The 13,442-nt window shown below is 33.4% G+C and overlaps 1 protein-coding gene across 2 annotated transcripts in view; it reads right to left on the bottom strand.

Moving 5' to 3' along the window:
- Positions 1-13,442, bottom strand: part of LOC129965446 (scoloptoxin SSD14-like) — a 123,118-nt gene that overhangs the window by 50,909 nt on the left and 58,767 nt on the right. For both annotated transcript variants that reach the window (XM_056079315.1, XM_056079316.1), the window contains exons 2-5: positions 9,981-10,196; positions 6,078-6,200; positions 2,406-2,503; positions 696-888 (exon numbers count right to left, since the gene is read on the bottom strand). In XM_056079315.1, coding sequence (XP_055935290.1) covers positions 696-888; positions 2,406-2,503; positions 6,078-6,200; positions 9,981-10,196 — 630 coding nt within the window. The remainder of the gene's footprint in view (positions 1-695; positions 889-2,405; positions 2,504-6,077; positions 6,201-9,980; positions 10,197-13,442) is intronic.

The raw sequence follows: 13,442 nt of genomic DNA, 5'->3' as shown, positions 1-13,442 counted from the left end.
AGTATTATACTACAATACTTCTCGAAAATGGTGACGAAACGGACAGATGATCCTTAACGATGTATCTCGGTGTCACATGAAACAGCAACTGGTGAAATCGTAGATTCTTTATTTAATACTCTGACTGGAAATTATGTCCAGGTTTTTGTCCACACAGCATAAAAGAATTTCAGCAATTTTTCTCGAAAATGAATGGTGATTGAGTGCAGGGGACAACTGATAATGTATCACCAAAACAGTGTATCCATTGGATACATCGTTCCCTGGTGTATACAGTGGATACACCTGGGAACCTTAATTTTACCAATCATTTTAAATATACAGATTGTAGGCGAACAAATGATCTTCGGAGGGATTAACTGATTCTTTATTTTCAATCACAATCGTCTTTGGGTCGTACGATTCTTTATTACTCCGATAACATAAATAGTTAATTATTATAAGCAATGACTAATAATAATTAGCTATTAAATTCATATTTATTTTTATTTAAATATGAAATTCATTACTGTGTGTTATTTTGAATATATATTAGAGAAAGAGTGTTGGATATGCCTTGTTGCTGCCGGCTCTGTTCTAATGACCATGACTGTGCAAAGATTTTAATCAAAGGATTGCAATATTTAGGATACCTATGAGGAATCTACCGGCATCAAGCTAATAAAACAATTGTTATTCTCACAAAAATAATTTACCTCATGGAATCATCAGCCAATATGCGGTCCTTTAGCTTCTGCAATTTGCTTGCAAGATGCTCAGTGACTTCGAAGCCGTTGTTGCAGAGATCTATAGATGGCTGTATCAATTTCTTCCAAGGTAGGCTGCCAAATTTGTCATGGGCCAGTTTGTAACCTCTCAACTCTCCAGGAACAGCTATAGACAGACCACCTAAGAAATAGACAAATGTATTAAAATTAGAGGGCTTTGATATGACAAATAAAGATGAGCTAGAAATATCTTACTGTGATCTTCATATGTAGTCTTTCAGTATGTGAGTTCATTCGACGAGATGCAGTGCAGGACAAAATGAACAAATGAATATATATACAAAATGAATGAATGATAGTTCGTGAGTAGTACATATTAACCCTTAATCAAAATCAAAAGTACCGTTAAAATCAAGTTGACCATAGGTCAGTTTTTTTGGAACAATATTTAAAAGAATACAAAAAGAGTAACTCAAATAGCAACAGATATCAGCTAAAAGCAAAAATTAAATATCTTTAATTATTAATTAAATTAATATATATATTTAATTAATTAAAATTTTTCCCTCTTTCTAGGATTTATTCGGCATTAAAACTTAATTAATGATGTAAAAATAAAACTGAAAAAATTGATAATAAAATAATTTGGTAAATAAAGGGTTAAAATCATAGAGCTAATTCCAATTTTAGTAATTTTTACTGTTCAATGAGGAGTGCCAAAGTAAAAATGGGTATCTGATTTAGCAGAATTACTTTAGATAGTACAAATTTGGGGTTCTTCTGTTACATGACTAAGTTTGTTAAAAGAAGTCTGATATAAAATGATTAGTAACGGTTGAATGCACTCATTATTGGTAATTTTGTGCCATAGGTTTCTTCAAAGAAGATGAGCCCAAGGAAATCTAATTTTGATTGGCAAAAGATATCAATGAAACACCTTCACCATCAAAACTTAAACTGAAGAAATATGTAGGATTAGTATTACCCAAGAGCATTTCTATGAAGATGTATTGATTGCAATAACGGGCATAGGAGCACAGCTGATACGCCATAAACAAGTAACTAATACGTAGTCACTAATGTAAAACTCATCGCACCATTCAAAACCTGAGCTATAAAAATGCCCTCAATTATTTACACATTCGACTCTACTTGTTCATTAAAACTGAATGCTGAAACCGTTAAGAAAATCCATGGTATGATGCCCCTTGTTTCGTTTTGTCAGTTTCACTCCATGTGACACTAGCCATTTTATGCACGATTTACCCAGACTTCAAAGTTGTATCTTAAGTGACTGGAACTACTAGTACACATTCATGGGATGCCCCTAATAAATTAAGTTTGTTTCATAATTGAATCTTAATACATTCTAACTTTCAAGGCAAAATGTTAATATGTACCAGCATAATGCTGCTTGAATACGAATAAATAGTAATGTTAGACGTAATTGTTATCTAACATAGAAATATGTGAAAATGGCCAGAGGGAGGAACTCGAGACCAACTTTTGCATGCCAAAGGCTTGTGTTCAGACACTTCTGAAATGCAAAAATTTAGCTCTTTATGAATCAGAGCTAAATAGTGGTATTTCACTGCAGTATTCTTGAATATCTTGAAAAAGTCGAATATCGTGCCGTTTATTTATGTAATCAATTATTTCTTGATTTCTAAATATAAAGCCTTTAATTTTTTTATTTACCTTCTTGAGACAAAGTTGAACTACTATTGTACATGTCTTTAGATGCACTTTGTGGAGCGGTTTCTCTTGCATCAATGACAACAGATGTCTTGTTTGCTCTGAAAAAATAAGCAACTTTAAATTTAACTATCATAAGGAAAAACCTCAAACTTATTTTCGTGTTTAAGAATAAATGTATCATCTTCATACATAATGATATAAGAATCCATCCATTATATTCGCAACTATAAAAATTAGGCTATCTGTTTATAACATAATACAGGAAATAATGCTTAGTACCAATGGCAGATTAAGATATTTTACAGCTTTAGGCAGTAAACACCCCTCTTTTAATAAACTGCTCAATTTAGTCTCATATTCAATACATTTTTACTTTAGTGAACATGTTCAGATTTATTTTAGGTATTTTTTATTTTAGTAATTTTGTGAGAATTTATATTTTATTCATTCATTGTGATTCATCACTGTACAGCATCTACATTTATATACAATATTATTTAAACAGATGTTTGGTTGTCATAAACATATGGCAATAACTAAGTAAATGTATTGAAACAGAAAGGAATTGTCAAAGAGTTAATAGTACCCATATATTATAATTTGTAGAATAAATATTTTTGGCAAATTTATTTATCGGACTACTAGCAAAACATCATTTGAATCACCTTCGACTTGCTCTTCACCTAGACAGCTACCTAGTTTGCCAGAAATTTATCACTGTACACACCTTCTTTAAAAAAGAGAATGGCCACCCTATCATTCAAATCGACTACTGAAAGGAGTACTAGTTGCTTCTTACATTTCAAAAGAGTGTAATGATTCCGTAGAATCTCTTTTAACTGGTAAGGATGGAACTTCATAGATGGCAGAAAAGTTTTATCTATTTTATTGCAGGAAGGCAGGCAGTTTAACCTGACAATATGAAAAAGACTACAACAGACCACCACTATAAACAAAGACATAATTCATGCTTCTAAGGGTTTTAGAGTATTAGATTTTGACAACAATCAGTATATTCAGGGGTGTTTGTGGGACCCCAAAAAATCCCCTGAAACTTTTACGGACTTACTACCGGCATTTTGGAGTTTCGAGAAGGAGGGGGAGAGAAATGAAAAATTACAATTATGAAATATTGAATGACCTAATTATAAAAGTTCAATGAATTACTTTTTTTGCAAAATTAATAACCATAAATTTTCAAACATATAAACTACTACATTTTATGCAAATATTTTAAATTACCTGAATTAATTCTTTAAAAAAATTATCTAATTTCTGCTGCTTTTTTTTATTTTCTGATGTTTGTGGGCTTGTCTTTCTTTTGTGGTGAACTTCATAATTGCAGGAAGATTGACTTTTATTTTCCTCATTTACAGTTGAAGAAATTTCCTCGAGAACTGCACATGCAGAGGTAGAAGCAGTTTGCTTTTCTGCTAATGTAGAAGGTTTTTCAGACTTTTATAGGTGACTCATCTGAAATACATGTTTTTAAGTCCTCTTGATATGTTTTCCAACTTCTGTTCATATTCAGTAAGAGATCTTTGTGAATTGGATCAGTCATTGGATTTTTTGAGCCATATTTTTCACATGAGGTTTCTTTAGAAGCCATTAAATCATATTTAATAGTCTGCACTGCATCTAGGGAATCAATCTTAAGAGAGGTTCTATAGTCAGTGGCAAGTATATCCATTAAGTTGAATGCACTTTCCACTAATGGGCCATGGAAGCAGCTAAGGCAGGCTTTGACCAATTTAGCCAATGTAGGATACTTATAATCATTTGTGAAATCATCTTTTAAATTAAAAACTTTAGATCAATATTTATCAATTGTACACTTGACTTGATTTCCACCTTCATCAGATGTGTAGAGCATTTCTTTGGTGATATCAATATCACTCTGGTATAACCTTATTTCAGCTTCTACTTTTGACTTTTCATTATCACTAAAAATATGGGACATAAAAGATGATAATTTTTCAAAAGCTAATATTGTACTGGTTTTACCTCTTAGCTCTGAATCTAATGCTGTAAAACTAATTATATATGAATTTTTAAGGGGTAATTTCTGTTTCATATGCTGAAATTTCAAAGTGAAATTCTCTTGCGTACATAAATAAAAAAATATTTCAATAAGAGAAACGAAAAATTTACACGTGCATCAATAAATAAAACGAAAATTTTACACAGCGGAGAAAAAAAAGTTGCGAAGCGATCAATGACAAATAGCTAATACAGCGAAAAATCCCCCTTCTCTACTTATTGGCGCCACGCCAGGAGAGATAAGACCTTTGAACCCAGAGTCACGTGATCGCACATCTGGTCGCGAAGTCTCTCCCTTTTTTTTCTGCCGCGCCTACTTGCCGAAAAGAATCCAGAAGAGAATGTCCGAGAAACGGGGGAATGGGTCATAACTCGCAATAAGGAAAGAACAAAAAAGAAGTTTTTTCCCCCTTTTCACGCATTATCACTGCCTTTGGAGAAAGAAAGGAAAAGTTTTCACCACACACGCTGACCTTGCGTTTTCTGCTTTCAAAGCAAACAAAATCGCCCAGATCAAAATAAATAATTCATTATTATTCCTACTTCCTTTTGAACGACGATCCCCGGAATTTCCGGGTATCGAAGTTCAAAATCCCCGGAATTCCGGGGTTTCCCCGGAGCACAAACACCCCTGTATATTACAATTGGTTTAATTGTGTGTAAGCCAAATAAATTATTCAGGATTCACTTTCAAAATAAGAAAGAGAAAATTGTCAGGTGAATTAATTTGTTTTCATATCGCATTTAAGCACATATTTTGTTTATTATCAATTTTAAAAAATACGGGATCTTCAGAAAAATTGGAAATTCAATAAACAATATAATAAGAAAAAAAAAAAAAAAAAAGAGTAAGTATAAGCAATGTATATTATAATTGAACTATGTATATTGCAGATTAATATATGTGCATTAAATCATGTATATTGCAGATTAATATATGTGCATTAAATCACACATATTAATATCAACTGCAATACAAATTTAAATTGCACATACAAAAAATCTCTTTCATACTCTAAATTGTCTTTGAGCATAGAAAGTATCAGCTCATGTTTTGGCATGTCATTTGTTGTAATTGAGGTATTCATAATCATGTTTTTCGTATTTAAATAAATAATGTCTAAAAGTTATTATTTAAAATACATATAAACAATTTTAAATTTCAAAAAAAAAAAGTTAAAAAAAATTAAACAATATTAACACAACTTCGCGCATATTTTCACATGGAAGTTACGCACTGACATCTCTGAGCATGTCACTTTGTATGCTTGCAGGATTGTCGTTTGGTTTTTAAAAAGTTACTGGCTATACAATAAAACTTCATTACTGACACAAATTAACAGAGTTCTTAAATTCTGCCATCTTTCGCTCGCTCCTTTTTACTTCACCTTCTTGGTACCTCAAAGGTTTTCGCTACTCTGATAATGCCGGACAGACCCGTGAGATTTTATTGCATCAAAAGGAAATATTGTTTCGGAAACAACTCAAATACTAAATAGTTGAATATGATGAAACATTTTATTCCAAGTGTGTAAGATATTTAACAAACGTTCAACAACTGATAAAACCTGAATTTTTTATAAAACAAATGTCCCCCCCCGTATAAATCGTAAAAAGAAAAGGTAAATATACCTGATGTAAACAGTCATAATAAAACCTCCTCCAAAACCCATGCTTTGAGGATTCACGACGCCATTGCAAAACAAGGCCGCAAGAGCAGAATCTACCGCTGTTCCACCACTTTGTAGAATATTTCTGAAAAATTCCAAGCAAACATTTGAATTATTCAAAGAATAAAAAAATAGAAGGTCATGTTGGATATAAACATTAAGATGCGGGATTTTAAACACAACGAATTGAATACTAACTCACGCCGGATTTGAACAAAGTAATAATAATAATAATAAACTATTATACATTGGCATATGTTTACTTTTGAAAATTCGAAAATATTATAGCAGAATATGCAATAAGGTCAAAAACAAATATGCCGTAATGGTAAATTTTAACGCTCTTTCTCCTTTGTAGTTCGAATAATGTTACGGCGTATTCTAACTCTCGTTGCTTGTTGCCAATGTCTATTCTAAACACTAGATACAGTAGTTTTATCTTAATTATTTCAATATTACGTGTTGCGAAATGCGAGGCACTTTTTAGGTCGTTATACTATCCAAATCACGGAGACATCACAGGAGATTATGGAACTCATAATGTGGTTTCTTCTTCCAGGAAATTTTTTCGTCCGGCTTTCTGATTTCGACATCTATCGGACTGCATCCACACCAATACTTTAACCGCTTTTGAACAGAAGTTATTCGTTTCATGGAAATAGAAAATGCATTCAGACTTTTAGATTAGCGACGCTATTTATTTGATGTAGAGAAAACTTTAAGAATTCAGTTATGCTATGATAAAAATTTTACACTTCCATTTTCAACAGTTATTTCTTGCTAACGCTTGATTATAAGAAATTATTTATTTAGCTAAACTTGTATGTGAGATTCACATTTTCGAAATAAGAAGAAAATCTAATTTGCTTACAGTGTTAAATTTAATTTTTCTGACGGCGATTCTTTCAAGAAACAAATATTACAAAAATGTTGGAAGTGGTGAGGAAGCTTTTATTGCTGAGGATTTTATTCTTACCCTAATTACACCAAATAAAAAGTCACACATCAAAAACTTTAGATTTGTAGATGATTCCACAAATACTGTTTTTAGATTAAAAAAGAACGCAGCAGATGACAAAGCAATTTTGTTTCCTTTCAATCTCGAATTGCTTGAAATAATTAAAGGTTTAGTTTTATTAACGTCCAGTTTTTAAAGGAACACTAGGGCTATTTTGGGACAGACCTCGTAATTTTGAACTATGTTCAGATGACGAGGACGACACTTGAACTAGCACACCCGCTCCAAACTTCCACACCAGCGGAAGGACGTTTGCCTCGACGGATTTAATGTGTAAAAGACCCGCATACACGACGGTTCTTCGGTGGAATCGGGTCTCGAAAATGGATCCCTTCAGTTCCGAGGCCGAGATTTTACCGAAACCCCACCGCGGCCCAAAATAATTCAAGGAAATTTCAGAATAATTCTAGCGAATGGTTTTTGAATAAAACATCTAAGTAAATATTTCTGATCCGCGACTCTCCGAAAACGCGTTATTTAGATATAAAATATGATAACATCTTGATGGGCTGAGGGACCACGTGATTTCACTTTCTAAACGTAAAAAAATAAAGAGGGGGGGGGACGCACGAGATTTTATTTAAAATTTCCTTTTCGACGACGAGTAAAACACAGTTCTGTGATTGACTAAAAAGAAAAAAAGGGAAATCCAAAAAGCGACCCAAAACAATCGCAGAAGAAAAACATGAAAAATTATGTAATGATGTATGAATTAAACAGTCAAGTACAGAAAAAAATTATTAAGACTACAAACGAACTGGCTTTACTATTCCTTTCAAAATATTTATAAAAGTAAGAAACCAACAGCATATGATTTCCCCAAGACACTTTAAAAAGCATACAGCTCGGGACAAATTTAAACAAATGTATACGTAGAACAACAAATATAAGGAGAAAGCTAGTACTTTATTGAAAACATATCTCACCGGCATATTTTAGCAAGCATTTCTTTAATGGTCATTGGACTTTGTCATTTATCATGAACTCATGACTAACTTTTTATAAAACAGTTTTTCACAGCTATGACTCAACAGGCATTTCATACTTTTCTTTTGAGCATCTATCACATTGGCACAACAAGCAGCTTCATTCGTCTGTACAAAATTCAGAAAATTCTTGAGACCTGAGATCTCATTTCTTCACGATGAATATTTATTTGCAATTTGAATATTTAGTTTGCATATTCCTTCGGTATGAGTTTTTTTCCTGGATTTTCAGACACTCCCCTCCATTAGAACTTCTTTTCTATAAAACTGCAGATTTCTTAAACAAACAAACAAACAAAACCCCCGGAAAACTATGAGATATTGAAGGAAGAGAGAGAGAGGAAAACAGCGGATTCGCGAAAATATCACACCCCTGTAAACATGAATCTCAGCAGCATTTTTAATTATAACACAAATTCTGAAAGAGGAAATGTATTGTTCGAAGAAGGAAAGATGCTTTTTTCAAGAGGTTCATCGCGCTGAAATCATGTTGATGATTAGAGCATAGATGTCGAAAAGAACTGTCTTGAATCAAAGACAAAAGTTTGCTCATTTTATTAAAGTAAGAACGAAAGAAATAATTCCAGTAATACTATTTATTTCACCCGTCAATAACATATTTTTAAAAGGAATCAGTTTTCCATGCGCTTAACATTTTTGAAGATCATAAAAAAAAAAAAAATTTAAGGTCAAACTTTGATAAAATATGATTAATGGTATGGACGATTTATATTGGTTTGGGCAGGATCAAATTATTCGACAGCATCATAAAGGTTTCTCTAACCTAAGAGCCTTCACTAATGTTTATAAGAAAAGAATGTAACAGTTTTTAAGTAGTCCAGGATGACATATGGCTAAATTATTATTATAATTTTTTTTTTAATTTACATCTTTTCGATAGAGACACCATACAAACATCAGTGTTTTGAAGTATTAATAAACAATTGAAAGCATGTTATTCAGTTTACAATTCTGCATTTATCATTCTTCTCCGGCCGTCCATTTCATCTACTTGCTGAGTTTGGCTTTACGATGTTATTAACATTATACATATTTTTTAAAAGTTATTTTCATTGCTAACAAATTTCTTTCTTTGTTAATTAAGTCAAAAATATTTTTTTAAAATCAATTTTAAAATTGAGTTAATCTATAAAATTATTTTTTTAAAATCAATTTTAAATTTGAGTTAATCTATAAAATTATTTTTTAAATAATAATTTTTTAGGACATCATACCATACGTTCTTTATAAGCAAAACTAAAGAATTGTTTTTAGGATTTTCTTATCTTGAAAATCTTTTTTTTTTCCTTTGCGTATTTATATGCTTCTTTGTAGGTTCCATTTGATTGTTGATTTATTTTCTAAACTTATTTTTAAAATATAAGAAAAAAATCTTTTTCGAGGCCAACAGCTTTAGTTCCTCGATGTTTTAAGTAAATATTAAAAGCAAATCAAAATCAACTACATTTATTATTATAAAAGAACCATAACTGCATGCAAATGCACAGTTGCTATACTAATCACAATAGCGAGGGAGGAGATTTGTTTACATCGCAAATTTATTGAGAACTGGAGAATATTAGAGAGTAAGGGGCGGAGTCTCCTAGTCAGAATCATCCATTCTGTTGTAAGGTGCATCTTACAACAAAAGAGGATAGTCAGTGGATAGACAGTAGCCTTTGGCATACTGGAATGAATCTATCCAAAAAAATAGAAGAAAAAATATTGAATTGATAAATAAAGGTATCCGAACGAAAAATGATATCTAAAGAAGTCGAGGCCCGGATCCTGCTACACCAGATTCCATTTTTAACCACTGACAATGCTAATATTTTCAGCAGGTATCTTCAGAGATACTTACTTTCCAATGGCAGCGCAGGGTTTGCCATCGGTGACGACGACTGCCTTGTCGAAGGTGAGTAGAGGCGAGGAAGAAACGGGGAAGGAGGTATCATAATACTGACGGCGTTTCTCCTCTATCTGGGGAAGCCCCAAGGAGAGGGTGACGATGACAGCGACGAGGGCGAGCAACAGCACCGCACTCACAATGATGGCGTCTCTCTTGGTGCACAGGCATCTGAAACGAAAGACATTTTTACTTGTTTCATATTTGCAATCGATTTTCCGGTCACTTCCTGATATCTGTTCTGAAATTGGATGTTCTCAATAGAAATTGAACATTTATGATTTCTTTAGATTTATTTTTCAGAGTTTAATTACCAGTCAATCGATTAATTTTCAAACAACTTTAATTCTGTAACATATATTACAGAATTTCAGAAAAAAATTGGCAACAAGATTGCACAATATTTGTTAAAATGGGTTATAAATTATAGACTAAAAAAGTATGAAAAAATAGGAAAAGTTTTTAAAATATATTTTTATGAATGCGTTAAAATGCAAATTATTATTAGTATTATTTGCTGGTACTATACCTAGACGTAAAAAGTTATTTTAGGTACTGTACCGTAGTAACTTTCGCCCTATCATTGCAGTTAAACAACATTGGCCACAATCAAGACTAGGAAAATTTACCAACTGGAAACGCAACATGTTTTTTTTTTCTTTTAAATCCCTTATTTGTGAATAGGGTTAATTACTTTAGTTCAAGTTGGTTTAAGATAAAAGTACAGTACTTGGACACAAATAATTACTTGCCGAGAAGTTTTTTTCTTAAATTTGATAATATTTTAAGAATAACATTGGTATTACACAAGGGGTGTTCAAAAGAAAAGATACGAAATGTCGTAACAATGTAACCGTTAACACATTTGCCAATGCCGCTATGGGTGAACGTAGCGAGACATCTAGGGATGCGATTGCAGTCTCCGGAGTAGATCAGAGCATGCATGAGTGCCTGCAAGCGCAGGAGAGAGCAGAGCCTCTTATAAAGAGCGCTGTCCAACTGACGTGGCAGTGCGTGTGAAACAGGATGGCGTTCACATTGCAAAATTCGATGATTAAGGAGCAGCGCGGCGTTATCTAATTTCTGACAGTAGAAGGTGTTACACCGGCCGCAGTTCATAGTCGGATGGTCACCGTAGACTGTGTGTCAGACAAATAAGAGAGAAAATGGAGTTCCCGTTTTCGTGCAGGTCGTGAGAGATTGGTTGATGATTCGAGACCAGGCCAGACAAACACAGTCATGACGGCCGATCTCATCGACAAGGTGGACGACCTAGTGAAAAATGATCGGCGTATCACATTGCGGATATTGGCGGTGAAAGTGGATGTCAGCGTTGGAACAGTGTGGACAATTGTTCACGACAGGCTGCGTTATTGGAAGGTGTGCGCGCAGTGGGTTCCGAAGCAGCTAACCGACCAGCCCAAGGAACTGCGTATGGGGCTAAAACTTCAACATCTGTTTCGGTATCATGAAGACCCCACTTTCCTGGAGCGGATCGTCACAGATGATGAGAGCTGGTGCCATCACTACGAACCAGAGACAAAGTGTGACAGCATACAGGGGAAGCTTACGTCGTCACCGGGCAAGGTGTTGCTCGCCGTCTTTTCCGACGTGCAGTGTCCGCTACTTGTTGAATTCCTCGAGCACAGAAGAACCACTAACTCTGATTTGTAATGTGAGACACTCCAGAGACTATTCAGGTCCATCAAGAACAAAACACTGGGGCTACTCACGGAGGGTGCGGTTCTGCACCATGATAACGCGCGTCCATACGTCTCCAGGTTCACACACGCGGAACTGGCCAAGTTCAAGTGGGAGCAGCTCGACCATCCACCTTACAGACCGGACATGTCACCCTGCGATTTTCATGTGCTTGGTCCCCTGAAAAAACACCAGAAAGGGAAGCGTTTCAACTCGGACGGCGAGCTCAAGGACGCTGTGAAGGACTGGGTCTCGTCACGGCCACATGAATTCTGGGAACAAGGAATCCCTCGGCTCGTTAATAAATGGGATCGTTGTGCTCAGACCTATGGTGTATACTTTGAATAAAGTCTTAATTTATACCCACAGTGTTGATTCGTACATTTTCATTTGAACATCCCTTGTATCTAAGGATAAAATATTATTTGGAAATACTTTGCATTCTATCGAATTTAAATTTTAACCATAAAGTCTTTGAATATATATATAACACTCCATGTTTGTAAAAATGGAATATTATAATCAATTTTTCACTCACTTTCTGATATGACTGAGTTTTTCAATTTTGTGTATTTGTTTGTTTTCGATGTCAACATATTATTTTAATATTTTTGGAGTTCAACTTTCAGTTAATTGATTAATTTCATTAATTAAATTGATTCTATATGAATGTCGTCGACCTAAAGTGAATTTGACAAAAATTATCATAAGCCCAGTAAATTTATCTATATATCAATATCTATCTATCTATACAAGGCGTCTAAAAAAGATTGAAACGTGGTTTAAATTTTTATCTAATAGAAATACGTGGGTAATGTAAATTTCAAATTAGTTCAAAATAAAATGACAGAAATAAAAAAACTTCCCTGTTAATTTTCAAAATATTACACTTTATAAATTTTTAAGCGACCCCTCTAGACAAATTTGGTTATTTAGAAAGTTTTTCTTCTCCGTCCAACAGGAACATTAGAAAATACCATTAGAACTGTATCTTTAAAACCAAATAAATTATGATACAGTATTAAAAAAAAAAAAAAAAAAAAAAAAAGGCTTTTGCCACTTGTCGCATGTTCTTTCGGTAAAAATAGGGGCCATAAACAAATTCATAATAAATATTTTTAGATGAAAATCATCATTTACAAGAAACATTTAGTTGAGTTGTCCTGAAAAGAAATAATTCCGAGAAAAAATAAGTAAATTGAAAAAGAAATCGTCTACATTTCACTATGAAGTTACAAAAAATTATTTGAATATAAATATTTAAAACAGCTAAATTACAGTAAAATGAAAAAACAAAAACATATTGTTTCTGAATTAATTTGTTAGAATGCCATTTTGAAAAATTAGACAATAAATTATTTGCATGTATTTTTTTTAATACTTATAAATAAAAATGGCAGTCTGAATATATATATATATATTGTTACGGTTCACTGGATTCGCTTTGTAACGGGTGTATGATGTGAAAACACAATCAACAGGCCTCAGTAGAAAGCAACAACGACATTTATTTACAAGAAGAACATGAGTACACAGACGAGACAAATACAAAGACGACAACTATATACAGCCGAGACGTACACACAGGACAGCACACTATAGCAAACAGTAGCCCACAAGTAGTAATCGACCACAGCCCACAAAGCGCCCAGATAGAATCCAGCAAGAGAGGGTATCCTCGGAGCTTCGCTCTACGGTCTCTCTAAACAGCTGAAA

This window comes from Argiope bruennichi, chromosome 4, assembly GCF_947563725.1.
Source record: "Argiope bruennichi chromosome 4, qqArgBrue1.1, whole genome shotgun sequence".
Taxonomy (NCBI): domain Eukaryota; kingdom Metazoa; phylum Arthropoda; class Arachnida; order Araneae; family Araneidae; genus Argiope; species Argiope bruennichi.
The sequence above is the reverse complement of the archived record's forward strand: the minus strand, read 5'-3'. Positions and strand labels throughout refer to the sequence as shown.